Genomic DNA, 15,141 nt, shown 5'->3' on the forward strand with positions numbered 1-15,141 from the left:
AGACCCGTGACACCACACGGTAGGACAGACCGTGGGCCAGCCAGTACACGTGGATCAGGACCTCCAGCCATGGTCCTGTTCCCTCTTTAGCAGCTCCTGCAGGGCCCACATGACCTTCTTGCGCAACCTTAAGTCCTGAGTTCTGACTCCACATCGAACCATACATAGCTACATAGCGCCGAAGCTGTCCTCAGTATAGCACATTTCTCCTCCGTTGATTGAAGACACGGAAAAGGTGATGAGCTTCCAGGCAATCGGTAATAACACAGCTGTAGCGGGCATTTTTAACATTGCACGAACTCTCCAACTGCCACACCACAGGTTGAGACTCCAGTTGTTTACATGTGACGTAGGCCTATACGTCACTAAGGTCTACAGCCAATTAATTTTACCGCCATCTCCTGGACAGGGGTGGAACCTTGCAAGTCTCGTCCAATTTCTTAGGAAATCATCTTCACTTTGCACTCCACTCACCGAGGGCACTTCCCTATGGAGGGACCTCACTGGAGGGTTCTCAGGGCCAAGTGAGAGGAATGGGATTGGGCCATAGTCTCTCCAGCGTGTCTTGGGTCATCCCTGGGGCCTCCTGTCGGTGGGACATGCCCGGAACACCTCACGAGGGAGGCGTCCAGGAGGCATCCTTATCAGATGCCCGAGCCACCTCAACTGGCTCCTCTTAATGCGGAGGAGCAGTGGCTCTACACAAAGTCCCTCCCGGATGACTGAGCTTCTCACCTTATCTCTAAGGGAAAACCCAGACACCCTGCGGAGGAAACTCATTTTGGCCACTTGTATCCAGGATCGTGTTCTTTCGGTCATGAACCAAAGTTCATGACCATAGGTGAGGGTAGGAACGTAGATTGACCGGTAGATCGAGAGCTTTGCCTTTCGGCTCAGCTCCCTCTTAACCAAGACGGACCGTTACAGTGTCCGAATGATTCAGTCTGTCCGTGGAACAAGACTGTGACAACAGTCTGTCGCTGAAGCTTCTCTTCTGTTTGGAGATGATGCTGTGTATTGGATGTGATGAATTGTCCATGACCGCAGCTTTTTCAGTGCCTGTCTCTCAGCTACAGTTGTTAGGCTGTCCAGCTCTGTGCCCACAACAGAGCCCGCTTTCCTCACCAGTTTATTAAGACGAGAGGCATCCTTCTTCTTAGCGGTGCCTCCCCAACACCCTGCCGCATAGAAGAGGGCGCTTGCCACACCAGTCTCATAGAACATTTGCAGGAGCTTTTTGCAGATGTTGAAGGATGCCAGCCTTCTGAGGAAGAATAGTTGGCTTTGTCCTTTCCTGTATAGAGCTTCTGTGTTGGCATTCCAGTCCAGTTTATTGTCCAGATGAACACCCAGGTATTTGTAGGTCTGGACATTCTCCTTTGATAGTTACAGGAACCGGGTGAGTTCTAGTTCTCATGAAGTCCACCACCATCTCCCTGGTCTTGGTAGTGTTCAGGTGCAGGTGGTTAGCGTCGCTCCATTGGACAAAGTCCTGAATCAATTTCCTGTATTCCTCCTCCTGCCCACTTCTGATACATCCCACGATAGCAGTGTCATCAGCAAACCTCTGCACATGGCAGGACTCGAAGTTGTACTGAAAGTCCGACATATACAGGGTGAATAGAAACGGAGAGAGCACGGTCCCCTGCGGCGATCCCGTGCTTCTGACCACAGTGTCCGATGTACAGCCCCCCTCTTTCACATACTGGGGTCTGCCTGTCAGGTAGTCCATAATCCATGCTACAAGGTGCGAGCATACTCCCATCTGTTAGTTTACCACTAAGTAGCAGAGGCTGTATGGTGTTGAAGGTACTGGAGAAGTCCAAAAATGTAATCCTCAAAGCACCCTTGCCCCTGTCCAGGTGAGAGAGGGATCGGTGTAGCATGTAGCATCCTCCACTCCCACCTTCTCCTGGTAGGCAAATTGCAGAGGGTCGATGGTGTGGCGGACCTGCAGCAACCGCTCTATGGTCTTCATTGCATGTGATGTCAGGGGGGGGCAGCTGCAGTGCTCTGTGGGTGAGAACGAGTGGGTGTGGTCAAACCTGTTAAAAAAGTTGTTTAACTGATTAACCCTCCCCACATCTACTTCAAAATGTTATCGTAATGAAATTTACAAGTTATATGGTAGTTGCAGAATGTGAGGTGCGTCATGACGAATATAGCACACTAAGGGGCCGGTCACACAGCCGTTTGCGGCTGAATCACAGCTAAAATTTTGCGTTTTTTTTTGTGCCCGTGATGGAAAATGCGCAAAATTGGCCAACCCGCTGTTCATCGGTGGTATGCCCGCAAAACAGACGCCGGCGACTGTTCCGCTTCCTCATCGCGTCATTTCCGCGTCATTTTCTCGTGTGGACCACGGGTATAAAAGCTCCCGAGCCGGTGTTGTGCCCAAATCCGACTCCTACGCATTTTTTCGCGCGGCCAACCGCGTGTGAATTTCCGACCGCGAGTAAAGCACTGCTGTATCTCGTCTATATGGCGGTCTCAAAGCGTCTAACAGCGCCCAACAGCGTCTGCTTCACGGCCAGAGATTTCTGGCCGTGATTCAACCTCGATACGCCCGTGAAAGGCTGTGTACCCGCGCTCTAAAGAATTGAGCTGCGCAAAACTTGATGTCTATAGTTTATCTAGTATTAATTATTTTTATACATAACTTTAATATCGATATAAAAAATATACAAAAGTCAAAGTCTTACCAGACCGGAACAGAGCGTTTAATAAGTCACAAAAGCAAATTACGTAACGTCATTGCCAGAAAGTTCAATTTGCAAGAAAACTTTGAAAACCACAAGCGATGCAATGCATAATGAAGAGTGAGAATAAGTCCAACTCTAAATTTCGGGAAGAAAACGTTTTCCTCAGTGATTTAGGAACTAGAATCAGTATTATCACACATGTACGTGACACACCGCTGTCCGGCAATGCCAAAATCTGGCACATCTCTGAAGAGCGGGATGACGATTTACACTGAAATCGACGACTAGATGATGAAGTCACATCTGAGTCAGATCTGGAGGCTTCTTCTGCTATTGATTTTCATGATAAATCCGCTCTATCCATTTAATTTGGGGAAGCAAACCCCTACCCAAATAACTGCCCTGGAGGGGGATGGGCGCAGCCAGGTTGTACTTACCCAAGATACACCACAGGAACGGGTGCCCTGACAACCCTGGTGGTTAAAGGCTCCATGAAGCATGAATGCAAAAGCTGTCAAGACACCTTCTCAAATTACGAAACCACAGTGTGAAAATGCCTACCTTAAATATGTCAAACACAAAAACAAAGAGAAAATGTTCCATTTCACTTTTTTATTCAGAATGCAAATTCTTATCAGTAGACTTAGAATGAGATAAAATTTTATTTTAAAAAAATCATTTTACACATTCTTTTAAATGAAAATAGAACTATGTTCAATCCACCAGTAAAAATATACATATAAAAAGTGTAAGATGCCTAAATGGAGTCGTCTATCGAAAAGACGTTAAAATAAAAATTGAGAAATGAACAAGTGTCACTTGTTCGCACACATTTGTGCAGCCAAACTCACTTTTGCAGCTTATTGTCCAATTCGCTTCACTTATTGCATTCTAGTAGAGGCCATGAATATTAGATGGCAGTTTTAAAAATGACTAATTGTACTAAAAAAAAAAAATCACACCTGAGGATGGTTAATACTGACATTTGGTTTATATTAAGAGAAGTGAAGCGGTGTTAAAAAACATACAAAAATAAGGGAGTGGGGTGGAGTGTCAAAATGGCGATATGGGAGTTCAAATCTAGTCTTTATTTATCTAAAATCACGCAAAAGGGGGCCAAACAAGGACCATGGTAAGGTTCACGAGATCTACTGGGGTTTTTGTGGCAAGGGAGATCATCGTGCGTTGGAACTACAAGAACCAAGTCACTAGGAGTAAGGAAGGTTTACCAACCCACAACACTACAATATCGATATCTACAAAAAGATCAAAAAAAGGGGGTGGGGGGGAAAGGTAACCCAACCCAATGAAGTCTGGGGAACCTAAAATGTGCCATTAGAAGTAGTGTGGGGTTTAAGTAATGACCAATTTAGTAGATAAGCCAAGAAAAGAAAAGAAAAACCTCAACCCGGACCATAAGGGGACTTGAAGTGCAATGAAACAAGAGGAAAAACCTGCATACAGACCGGAAACGAGGTTGAAAACATTTATGTGTGTGTTGAGATAAATTACCATACTTCCCGCACTATAGGGCACACCTCAGAAACCCATATTGGCCAGAAATGTAAAAGGGCGCCTCTTAATCCAGTGCACCTTATACACCTGAAAATACGAAAGATGAAATTGGAAATGCATAGTTACAATTAAATGGTACTGCATACAGTTATGGTTCTGCTTCAGAGAAAGCGCAGAACTTTAAAGGCAGTTAGGACGCCAACTTTCGAACGCTTGTTGCAAATCCTCCTTCATTGTTGCTTTGGACAATAATTTTCTATAACCCACCCCACAAACACTATAATTAAGTTCGCTGACGATACCACCTTGATCGGCCTCATCTCTGAAGGGGACGAGGCGGCGTACAAGGATAAGGTGGAGTCACTGTCAACGTGGTGTTCGGAAAACCACCTCATACTGAACACCACAATAACAAAAGAACTGATTCTGGATTTCAAAAGGAATGGCAGGAATCCAGAACCACTCATCATAAAAGGAGACTGTGGAGAGAGAGTCCACTTCTTCAAATTTCTGGGTGTGCACATCTCCAATGACCTCTTCTGGTCTGCAAACACCAGAGCGGTGGCAGGGAAGGCCCAGCAGCAACTGCACTTCCTGAGATTGCTCAGGAAAAATAATCTGAAACAGCAGCTGCAGGTGTCCTTTTACAAAGCCACAGTGGAGAACATTCTAACATACTGCATTACGGTGTGGTATGCTGGGTGCACAGCAACAGACAGGAAAAAGCTCCAGAGGATCATCAAAACAGCCCAGAAAATCCTCGGTTGCTCCCTGCCCAGTCTGGAGGACATTGCCTGCTCTCGCTACCTCAGCAGAGCAGAAAATATCATCAAGGACTTTTCTCACCCCGGCCACCACCTCTTCGACCTGCTGCCTTCCGGCAAGCGCTACAGGTCACACAAAGCAAAAACAAACAGACTCAGAGACAGTTTCTTCCCCAAAGCCATTACCACCCTAAACAGACACCGCACAAAAAACTGAAAAACTGAAAACTCTTGCAAAAAATTACCTCACACGAATGTAAAATAGTACTCATGTACATGCTGACTGCACTATGTTTGTTCACTGTAAACAGACACCGCACAAAAAAAACTGAAAACTCTTGCCAACACTACCTCATACGAATATGATGGTACTCATGTCTATGTTCTTGCACATGTCGACTGCACTATGTTTACTGCTCACCTTACACAATGTCTGACCATTTCTTTTTTCTGCACTATGATGACTATGTTTGCACCAATTCATATGCTGACTATTTGTTTTGCACTATGATGACTTCTGCACCAAATGCAATATTGCTCACCCCTTACGATACCAACGGTATCACGATAACAACTGTATGTAACATCCCACATGCCGACATTTCTTGTGTAAATACCATGTAAATTATAACTATATCCTTATCCCCCTTGTTTTGTAATCTTATCTTCTCTGTTCCTTTATCTTCTTGGCTCATACCTCACTGTTAATGTGTAAAACTGGAGTTTCATGCCCAATTTCGTTGTCACAATATGTTAACCCATTTTGTAACAATGACAATAAAGGTATATTCTATTCTATTCTATTCTATTCTAAAATGAGTTGTGATTTTTTTATATGAAGATTTTTGTTTATGGTAACATTTTGTACAACATTAGGGATTTTTTTCTTGATAGTTGTTAGTATGTCTTACCCTAGCTGAAAATATATCTTTATTCGTTAGGAAGCTAAACAGATTTTTTTCTTACTTTGTTTTTAGTTTTAAGGCGATCTTATTAGGTAATCGTTGAGGCCATATTCCGAATGAACAGCAACTAAAGAATTTAGTCTGGTCATACTGTGCATCATTCAGTCTTGCTGGGAAGAATAGGAATACTTCAGAGTGAAGACAGATCCGTAAAAATTGATGAATGTATTTTAGTTATAATCCCGTTGTCATCAATGTTCTGTCCAAGCTGCACACATGCGCAATTGCTCACTGCCCAGTTCTCAGTGCACAAGATAATCTATCCACTGCATGAAATCAGGGCTGAAAATTGGAAAATGTATTCCTTTGAAAATTCTGCCAGAAATGCGGTGCATGCAGGTAAACACAACATGGTTCCCCTCACTGTTTTAAACGCTGTATTGAGTAAAGAATGTAAGCGCGTGTGAGCTAGAAAGAGAATGGTGGGGGTGGCCGACTGGAGAGGCGGGGGCAGTGGAGATCATTCCTCCAGTCATACATGGGAGTGCAGCTTTTAACTATAGCTAGAAATCCAGCAAAATGTTACTTGATTCGATCTTAGGTTTTAGACATTTTTGATCTTTAGTTTTTTGATGTTGCTCACTGTTGTTCGAAGCGATGCTCACTGACTTTTTGTGAATGCTCAGACCCCTGAAAAATTAGGGAACATTGGTTGTCATAATGTTAATTTATGTTCTATTAAACTAATGATTTAATGTGAATGTACTTTTGATTTAACCCTAGCTCTTACTGAAGCTTAAATTACATGCACTCTTAAATCCAGGGCTCCATTTTACAATATATAAAAGACACATCACAAAGGACTACTTTTGGGGTGTGCATCTTATAATCCAAGGCGCCTTATGGTGCGGAAAATATGGTAAACCCCAAGAAAAAAAAAAGTAATTGCACTCAAACAAAGACACAACTACGTGCATACATAAAACATCCAAGGAACTAGCACAGACAAAAAACTAAAATTATTTTTATGGTAACTAAATATTCAAGTCTTTCATCTATTCACCATCATTAATTTGTGTGAAATGCACCCCCCAAAAAGCATATACATTTTAATTAACGTATATTTACATATGCAAACATACGCATTAGCATTTCAAGTCTACTGAATGAAGTGGCCATCAAGCAGAGGGGGAAGTTCTTTTATGCAAGCAAAGTTCAGCAATGGGGACTCACGTCCTGTTTGGCCTCCATTCAAATAACAAAGGGTCCAGGCTAGCGCTGTCATCAAGTCAACATTGTAAACTAACACCGACTTTTCTCCTGTCAGTTTGTTTGGCTAACAACAATGAAAATGCACAACGTTTTCTTCCTCTCACTTAAACTTTATTTACTTGGCGGGCTGCCAGAGCTAGGGTCAGGATGAGGTTGGGGCAAATCAGGGGTTCCACTATAAAAGCTCTAATAAAACCATCCCACTCTTCCACTTTTTTTATATGTGTTACACAAAACAAGATCTTAGATAATAAAGAATTCATATGAAAATCAATCAAGCAATTAGTAATAAAGGAAACTACCATTTTTGTGGAATGCACTTGCATTAAAGGGACAGTGATTATTATTCGACCAATAAATGTAGCTGTGTTACATAAACCAGAGCTAAAACACAAGAAAGAATCCAAACTATGGAGACTCGAAGTGACCATTTTTTATATATTTTTTTCTTGACATTTGCAAAGAAAACAATAGAAAAAGAAGAAAAAAGAGGAAAGAAGAAATAAAAAATAAACGAAAAAAGAAGTCAAATGAAAAGGAAAAAAGAACAAAGGGAAAAAGGAAAGGAAAAATGAAAAAGCATGAAAAAAAGAAAAACAAATTGAAAAAGGAAAAAAGCAACAAAAAAGAGGAAAAAAGAATGAAAAAAAGAAGAAAAAGACAGGTTTTTGGGGATACCGTTAGCAGCAAGATGGCCGACGATGATGTGAGCTTCCTCTAGGTGAGCCTCATGTTTCGTCAAATAAATGCAATGCAATGTTGTCAAATCAAAACATATTTTTTAAAATACACATTTATATCATAGTTTGTGTATTTTCACTTAGATTTTTCAATAAATATTTTTTTTTTTAATTAATGATTTTTCTACAACTTTGAGGCATTACATAATACGCAATGTCCCTTTAAACTTACAAACCAAGAAGGGGGCCTCAAACTATCATCTTGCAGGTTGCAATTGGCCCCTGGACATTGAGTTAAAACCCCTCTACTAAAAATTCCTGAAGCCTTTTGAGTAGCATGCTTTTCAGAAGGCAGAGATTTTGTTTCATCCATCCATAGTAAGTGCTCCAAAATTTGCTAGGTCTCATTGGAACAAAATAAAAAAAAAGGTTGGAAAAAAATTTGAGTAAAAATGTTTCTTTATTTCCCTGGTCTGAAGTCTTTAAAAAAAAAGTTTTAGTTTCAAGTAAAGCAGGCACACGTTTTGACTAACTGTAAGCAATAAATGAGACAACAGTATGTTATCCCTGGGAATGTTCTGTTGGCATATCATCTAAAAGAAAATGTGCTGCTGGTTATGAGGTTAAAACAAAAATGATTTTGGGGGGAAGAAAACGTAAGAAGTGTCCACAGCTTTCTTTCCTTCTCGGCTCAAAGCCTTTTAAAAGAGTTCTCATTTCAAGTGAAGCAGGCACTGGTTCTAGAGGGCGCTCAAAATTGTGCCGTGTTTTGGACAATGACACGTCTACACAGCCGAAACTTGTTCGTCTGCAAGAGAGCAAAGACAAAAGCAAAAAAAAAACACATTTCAGGTAAAGATTTCACTGTCTTCAGGGTCCATACACTTTTTACTCTTTCAAACATTTTCAAGAGCAATTTTTCAAATTTTCCACTACCTCCAAAGGAAGAAATCCAGCGCGATCAAAATAAAGTTTTTTTCATTGTTGTTGTTGACTTTGACGACAAAAATAAAGTTGCTATCTTGCTGCCTAACATATCCTTTGTGCTATTTCAAGCTGTTCCTATCTATGTTCCATGATCGTTTTGTGTCAATGGTCTGCAAAAAACTGACATAAATTCTGCCATTTTGCTTCAACAATGCACCCACAGATTAGCCACACTTGTTTACAAACACTGATGCCTCTGAAGCAGAAGGTTTTTAATTTTCCAATTTAAGAGAGACTGCTTTCTGTTTTACTTATTAGAATTTATATTTTTTGTGCGTTTTTCTAAATTGGTTTAAAATAGGGGCAGTACGGCGGCACAGTGGTTAGCGCGTGTGCGGCACAGTTCTGAGGTCATGAGATCAATACCCCTGTGTGGAGTTTGCATGTTCTCCCCGTGCTTGCGTGGGTTTCCTCTGGGCCCTCCAGTTTCCTCCCACATTCCAAAAACATGCATGTCAGGTTAATTGGCCAATTAACGAATTGTCTGTCCCTGTGTGCCCTGCGACTGGCTGGCAACCAGTTCAGGGTGTCCCCTGCCCACTGCCCGAAGATAGCTGGGATGGGCTCCAGCATCCCCGCGACCCTACTGAGGATAAGCGGTGCAGATAATGGATGGATGGATGGTTTAAAATATCATTGTAATTAGTCATTTTTTGCATTTTATAATTTGTAGCACTGAAGAGTCAATCCATCCATTAACTGCACCCTTTATCCTCAGTAAGGTTGCGGGGTGCCCATTCCAGCTGTCATGGCAGGGGACACCTGAAGTTGTTGCCAGCAAGTAGCAGGGCACACAGTGACATACAATTATGTGGGAGGAAACCGCAAGCACGGGGAGAACATAAAATTTCTGCACAGGAGTTGGATTTGATCCCATGACCTTAGAACTGTGCCGCGGACGCGCTAACCACTCATCCGCCGTGCCGCCTGCACTGAAGAGTCAATATATTTTTGTTGGTGTTGTTTGACTTTAAATCTCCAGTGAAGCGATCACATGACTAAGGTCACCATGGCGACCGTGGACTGCACGAAACATGGAAATAAAGGGGACTTTGTCATCAAAATTATTATGGCACTAAATTAGTTAATGCGGCCACTGGGCAGACGACATCGCCATCATAGATAATACTTTTGAAAATATCGTCAGACAATGAACCAATCCGTGGTACAAAAAAAGGTTGCAGACTACTGATTTAAATGATGTGAGCAATGCCCGCATCCGAAAAGGAGCAATCACGTACCGTCCTCGCTGTCGGCAACACTGTGCATGCCCTGGCGGCTGCAGGCAAGCCTCCGAGCTTCGGCCAAGCTCCCAACAGCCCCGGTGTTCTGCAGCAGTTTGCTTCTGTGCATGGCCACACTGTAGTCAGGCGGTTTGAGATGTGGGGGCCGACCGGGCTGACCTGATCCCCCTAAAACGACGCCACTGCATTCATCTTTGACATCAGCCAAGGCCAGACCCTGGTAGCCTGGAGGAGTGGGAGGGGGAGCTCGGTAACGCTCGTCCTTGGCGGGGGAGGTGATGCAGTACACTGTATGGTAGCCATGAGACCAACAACAGACACACAAAAAAAGCAACACGGAAAGAAGTGATGGGCACAACACAAAGAAACCAAGGAGAAATTAAATGGTGGTGACTGGTAAAACACCATGAAGCAAAACATAACAAGAAGCAGTGAAATGAAGATGGCAGCTCAGCTGTAAACATTACCGCAGATTCTTCCTTGTTAAAACTAAGAGCTAACATGTATTAAGCAACTACCACACAGCAATTTAAAATAAGTTTACCACCTTACCAAACAAATGTGCGCATTTTAAATGTGAATTTATAATCTAAATATATTTGTAAATTTTTTATGGGAAATGCTTATTTTATTATTATATTAAAACTAAAATTAGAAAGAAAATCATAAAAAAAGGTTTTGAAGTGCAATTTGAAAGCTATAACAAGATGGTTTTGTTAGGCTCCTGATTAAAAAAAATCAAGCCCATTAATGGAATTTATCAACCAGAAAAGGTCATTGTGTATTTGAATTTGCAAAAACTCAATTTTAGATTATTGTTCAACTTTATGAATCTACCAGATATTCTTTTCATATCCTTAGTGTGTTCCAAGAAATCCAATGTCAAAATGTGCCCAAGACCTTTGGATTACCTTGAAAAAAAAATACTACCTGATAATGTAGCAATTTTTGGAAGGATTTTAAATTTATAAATGTAAACCCATTTTAAGAGACTATAATTAGTCTCAATTAAATGGCAATTATTAGCTCTAAAATTGAGTCTTACATCCACATTTAAAACTACCTAAACAAGATAAGAATATATTTTTTGTGGTTAGCATCATATAAATGAAGAAAATAAGTATTTGAACCCCCTGGTATTTTTTTATTTCTCCCACTTAAATAATGGAGGGGTCTGAAATTTTCATCGGAGGTGCATGTCCACTGTGAGCGATATGAATTAAAAAGAAAAATCCAGAAATCAAAATGAAAGATTTTTAACAATTTATTTGTGTGATATAGCAGCAACTAAGTATTTGAACACCTGTGTATCATCTAGAATTCTGACCCTGAAAGACCTGTTAGTCCCCCCATTAGAAGTCCACCTGCACTCCATGTGTCATCCTGAATCAGATGCACCTGTTTGAGGTCGTTAGCTGCATATAGACACCTGTCCACCCCATAAAATCAGTAAGACTTTAACTTGTAACATAGCGAAGACCAAAGAGCTGTCCAAAGACACCAGAGACAAAATTCTACACCTCCACAAGGCTGGAAAGGGCTACGGAGCAATTGCCAAGCAGCTTGTTGAAAAAAGTCCATTGTTGGAGCAATCATTAGAAAATGGAAGAAGCTAAAAATGGCCGCTAATCTCAATCGGAGTGGAGCCCCATGCAAGATATCACCTTGTGGGGTCTCAATTATTCTAAGAAAGGTGAGGAATCAGTCAGGTACTACGCAACAGGAGTTGGTCAATGACCTGAAAAGAGCTGGGACCGACGTTTCCAAGGTTACTGCAAGTAATACACTGAGACGTCATGATTTGAAATCATGCATGGCGCGAAAGGTTCCCCTGCTTAAACCAGCGCATGTCAAGGCCTTTCATAAGTTTGACCATTTAACACACAAATAAATCGTTAATTAAAATCTTGCATCGTGAATGCTGGATTTTTCTTTTTAGTTTATCCCTCTCACAGTGGACTTGCACTTACGATGAAAATGTCATGATTTCTATGAGGGAGAAATAGCAAAATAGCAGAGTGTTCAAATATTTGTTTTCTTCAATGTAGCACGCAGTCATTTAACCTAAAATAAACAAAAACTAGTGCATTATAAAAATCAAATAGCATGCTCAAACTACAACATAATAAACACCTTCAGTGCTAACTGATCAATTTTAAAAGCTATTATCAACTCATAAAACAAAAAAAAAAACCCCGAAGATGGTAATCAGACTTTGAAAAATAAAGCACCTAGCTGATTCCTTACCTATAAGCCCCTTCTCCGTGCTGGACGTCACAGTCTTGTAGGCAGGGTCTGTGATTTGTGGTTCTGCTGCAATGGTCGGCGAGGAAGAGCCGGTCTTTTCCTGCTGTTGCTCTGCAGTGTTCCTCCGCTTGACCGTTCCGTAATTTCCTTCGTACGTGTCTGACAAGGAGCCCGAAGACGCCCAACTCTGCCGTGATTGCTTGGCCACCTCAGAGTGGCGAGCTACTTCTGTCTCGGCCATGCTATTGCCGGCCAACCGGTGGGTGAGCGCCAGCGGGTGCCCGTGGATGCCATGGTCCCACGGGCGGCAAGATGAGGCAGGCAAACTCTGGAAGGAGTCATGAGAATTGGAAGAGCACGAGGTCCAGCTGCCACGTCCACTGTCAGCTACAGAGTCCAGGGAGGTCAGGTCAGGAGTTAGCTCCTCCGTGGAAATGGATGACGTGAAGGTGAAACCTCGCGAAACGTAAGCCCGTGACGAAAAAACCACTGCTGCCGCGGAAAGAGCACTGCACACAGGAAAGAGGACGTTAAAAACTGTTAATGTAAATCCCAGACTACAGAGCGTATTTGATTAAAAAAGGCATGCACAAATTTAAGGAAGACACTTCACTTTATTTTTGTACAATCCACATCTGATTTTAAGATGCAGGATTAAACAGCCATAAAAATGAACGAATTAACGTTCATTTCTTACGTTTAATAAAAATCAGTGAAGAAATGTCTAGTACAGGAAAGCAACACAATGAGCCACATATAAAACACTTGTTTGCAGACTGTGTACAGTGCTTAATGAATTAGCACAGCAGTCAATCTGGATGTAATTGGCATTAACATATACAGGAGTGCACCAAAAATATTGCTGCCACCAATGTTTCCTCTGAGCTGTGCGAGTGGACAATTGTGCACTGCCCCGACTCTCTCAGCGCACAAGACAATCTATATTGTATCTACATGCCCACACTTTCTTGTGTAAATATTGTCTAAATTAACTTTTTATCTATTTTTTTAGTCCTTACAGTTAAATGTGTAACTGGAGTGCCACGTCCAATTTCGTTGTCACAATGTGTTCAACCCATTTTGTAAGAATGATAATAAAGGTATATTCTATTCTATTCTATTCTATACTGCACATAAAAATCAGGGCTCGAAATTGCTCAATTAATTCACTTGCAAATTTGGGCAGAATTGCAGTGCATGTGAGTGAAAACCTCTGCTGTGGTTTTAAATGCCATATTTTGAAATCAAAGTCAGCATATGATTTAGTTGATTTAAGTAAGCACGGGTGTGAGCTCAGGTTTCGGAAAGGGGGACTGAGAGGCGGCAGGGGGCAATGGATGAGATCATCATCACTGTTGAACTGGTGGATGGTGGATGAGGTTTTGAGTTGCATGTTGGTTTAAGATCAGGTAATTGTGTCATTGTAATCCTGTGCAGTCCTTTGAGACATTTTTGTGATTAAGGGCTATATAAACAAATTTGACTTGACTTGTACATAAATTCAGAGAGTTCCGGTCATTGCACATTGTGTTAAACGTGTTATTTCTACTAAACATTGGGGTTAAAACAGCTTGACACTCACATTAGAGACTTTGCATGAAAAATATTTTCTTTTTCTTGGGTTAGATTTCTTAAAGAATTTGCATTAAAGTCAAATAATATGCAAAACAAATCAAGTCATTATTGTTGACAATGCTGTAAAAAAAATGAAAAAAAAAATACAAAAATAAAATTAAAAAAGGAAATCTAATGGAAAAATTGTTGTCAAAAACAACTGACATTTGTGGGCCGTGCAACCTTTCCAATTTTAGCCAAATCATTACATTTAAGAAAAAATTGATAATGTTTTTTTGCACTTCGGCATACATGTTAATGTTAATTTAATTCGTATTGACTACTGTGCAAGTTGATTAAGATTAACATTTGCGGACATAGTCCGCAAATATTTTGCCTAAATATTGGCAGTGTGTTTCTTTTGCTGTATTAGACATTTCCCTGCCTGTTCCCTTGGCTTTGGTTTTTATAGACCAGGGATCTCCAAAGTGGTGCCCGCAGGCACAGGTAGCCATCCAATACCACCTAAGTAGCCAGCGGAATATATCATGCATCATTGTGATTTCATGGGAAATGTGATTTTTAACTGGCATGATGTTTAGTGGTTGACTGAGCCTCTTTCAACCTCTAATAATTACAACCTTTTAATAACCTAGTTAGTACATATTTTAGAAATGCATATAAAACTGGTAGCCCTTCTCGCTAATCAGGGACAAAAAGTAGTTCTCAGCTTCAATAAGATTGGTGATCATGTTCTAGACTGCGGGTTGAGACACAGGGACTCTCGTTCATCCATTCATGGGTGTCACTAAATAGATAACGGGGCATTTACATTCGCTTCATTGAATTTTCTCACTTTTTTCAGAGCACTGGGCAGAAATCGCATCGCGTCATCATCCCCTGTGATGCTTTGTTTTGATTAAATGGTCGAATTCCCCTGGTCTGCACCAGTTCTACAATAGCTGCAAGGCGTCGGCCGAGGCGACCAGCCGAAGTGACCCACCTGGGACGCTTTGTCGGGGACCCCGCCTTGTATTGAAAAAAAGGCGCATTGTAAGCCACAATGTTCAAAGTATAGGGAAAAAAGGAGCAACTGTTTTTTCAGAATTTAGGGTACATTCCTGGACAGTTTGTCAAGAAGACGGGGCGTTGTTTGACCTCCATTTAACCCATTCAGGGCCAAAATGCATAAATACGTTTTCAGAAGCATTGTCACATAGTGCAAAAACAAAAATACGTTTTTTGTTTTATTTTCAAAATCTATTACAAAG

At 41.4% G+C, this 15,141-nt stretch overlaps 1 protein-coding gene across 4 annotated transcripts in view; it reads right to left on the reverse strand.

Annotated features, from left to right (window-relative positions):
* Positions 1-3,299: 3,299 nt before the first annotated feature.
* Positions 3,300-15,141, reverse strand: part of rapgef6 (Rap guanine nucleotide exchange factor (GEF) 6) — a 169,353-nt gene continuing 157,511 nt past the window's right edge. For all 4 annotated transcript variants that reach the window (XM_088321254.1, XM_088321255.1, XM_088321253.1 and 1 more), the window contains 3 exons: positions 12,317-12,825; positions 10,067-10,357; positions 3,300-8,646 (listed from right to left, as the gene is read on the reverse strand). In XM_088321254.1, coding sequence (XP_088177380.1) covers positions 8,624-8,646; positions 10,067-10,357; positions 12,317-12,825 — 823 coding nt within the window. In that variant the 3' untranslated portion in view covers positions 3,300-8,623. The remainder of the gene's footprint in view (positions 8,647-10,066; positions 10,358-12,316; positions 12,826-15,141) is intronic.

This window comes from Urocampus carinirostris, chromosome 17 (assembly GCF_059441175.1).
Source record: "Urocampus carinirostris isolate Australia breed hairy pipefish chromosome 17, RoL_Ucar_1.0, whole genome shotgun sequence".
Classification (NCBI taxonomy): Eukaryota; Metazoa; Chordata; class Actinopteri; order Syngnathiformes; family Syngnathidae; genus Urocampus; species Urocampus carinirostris.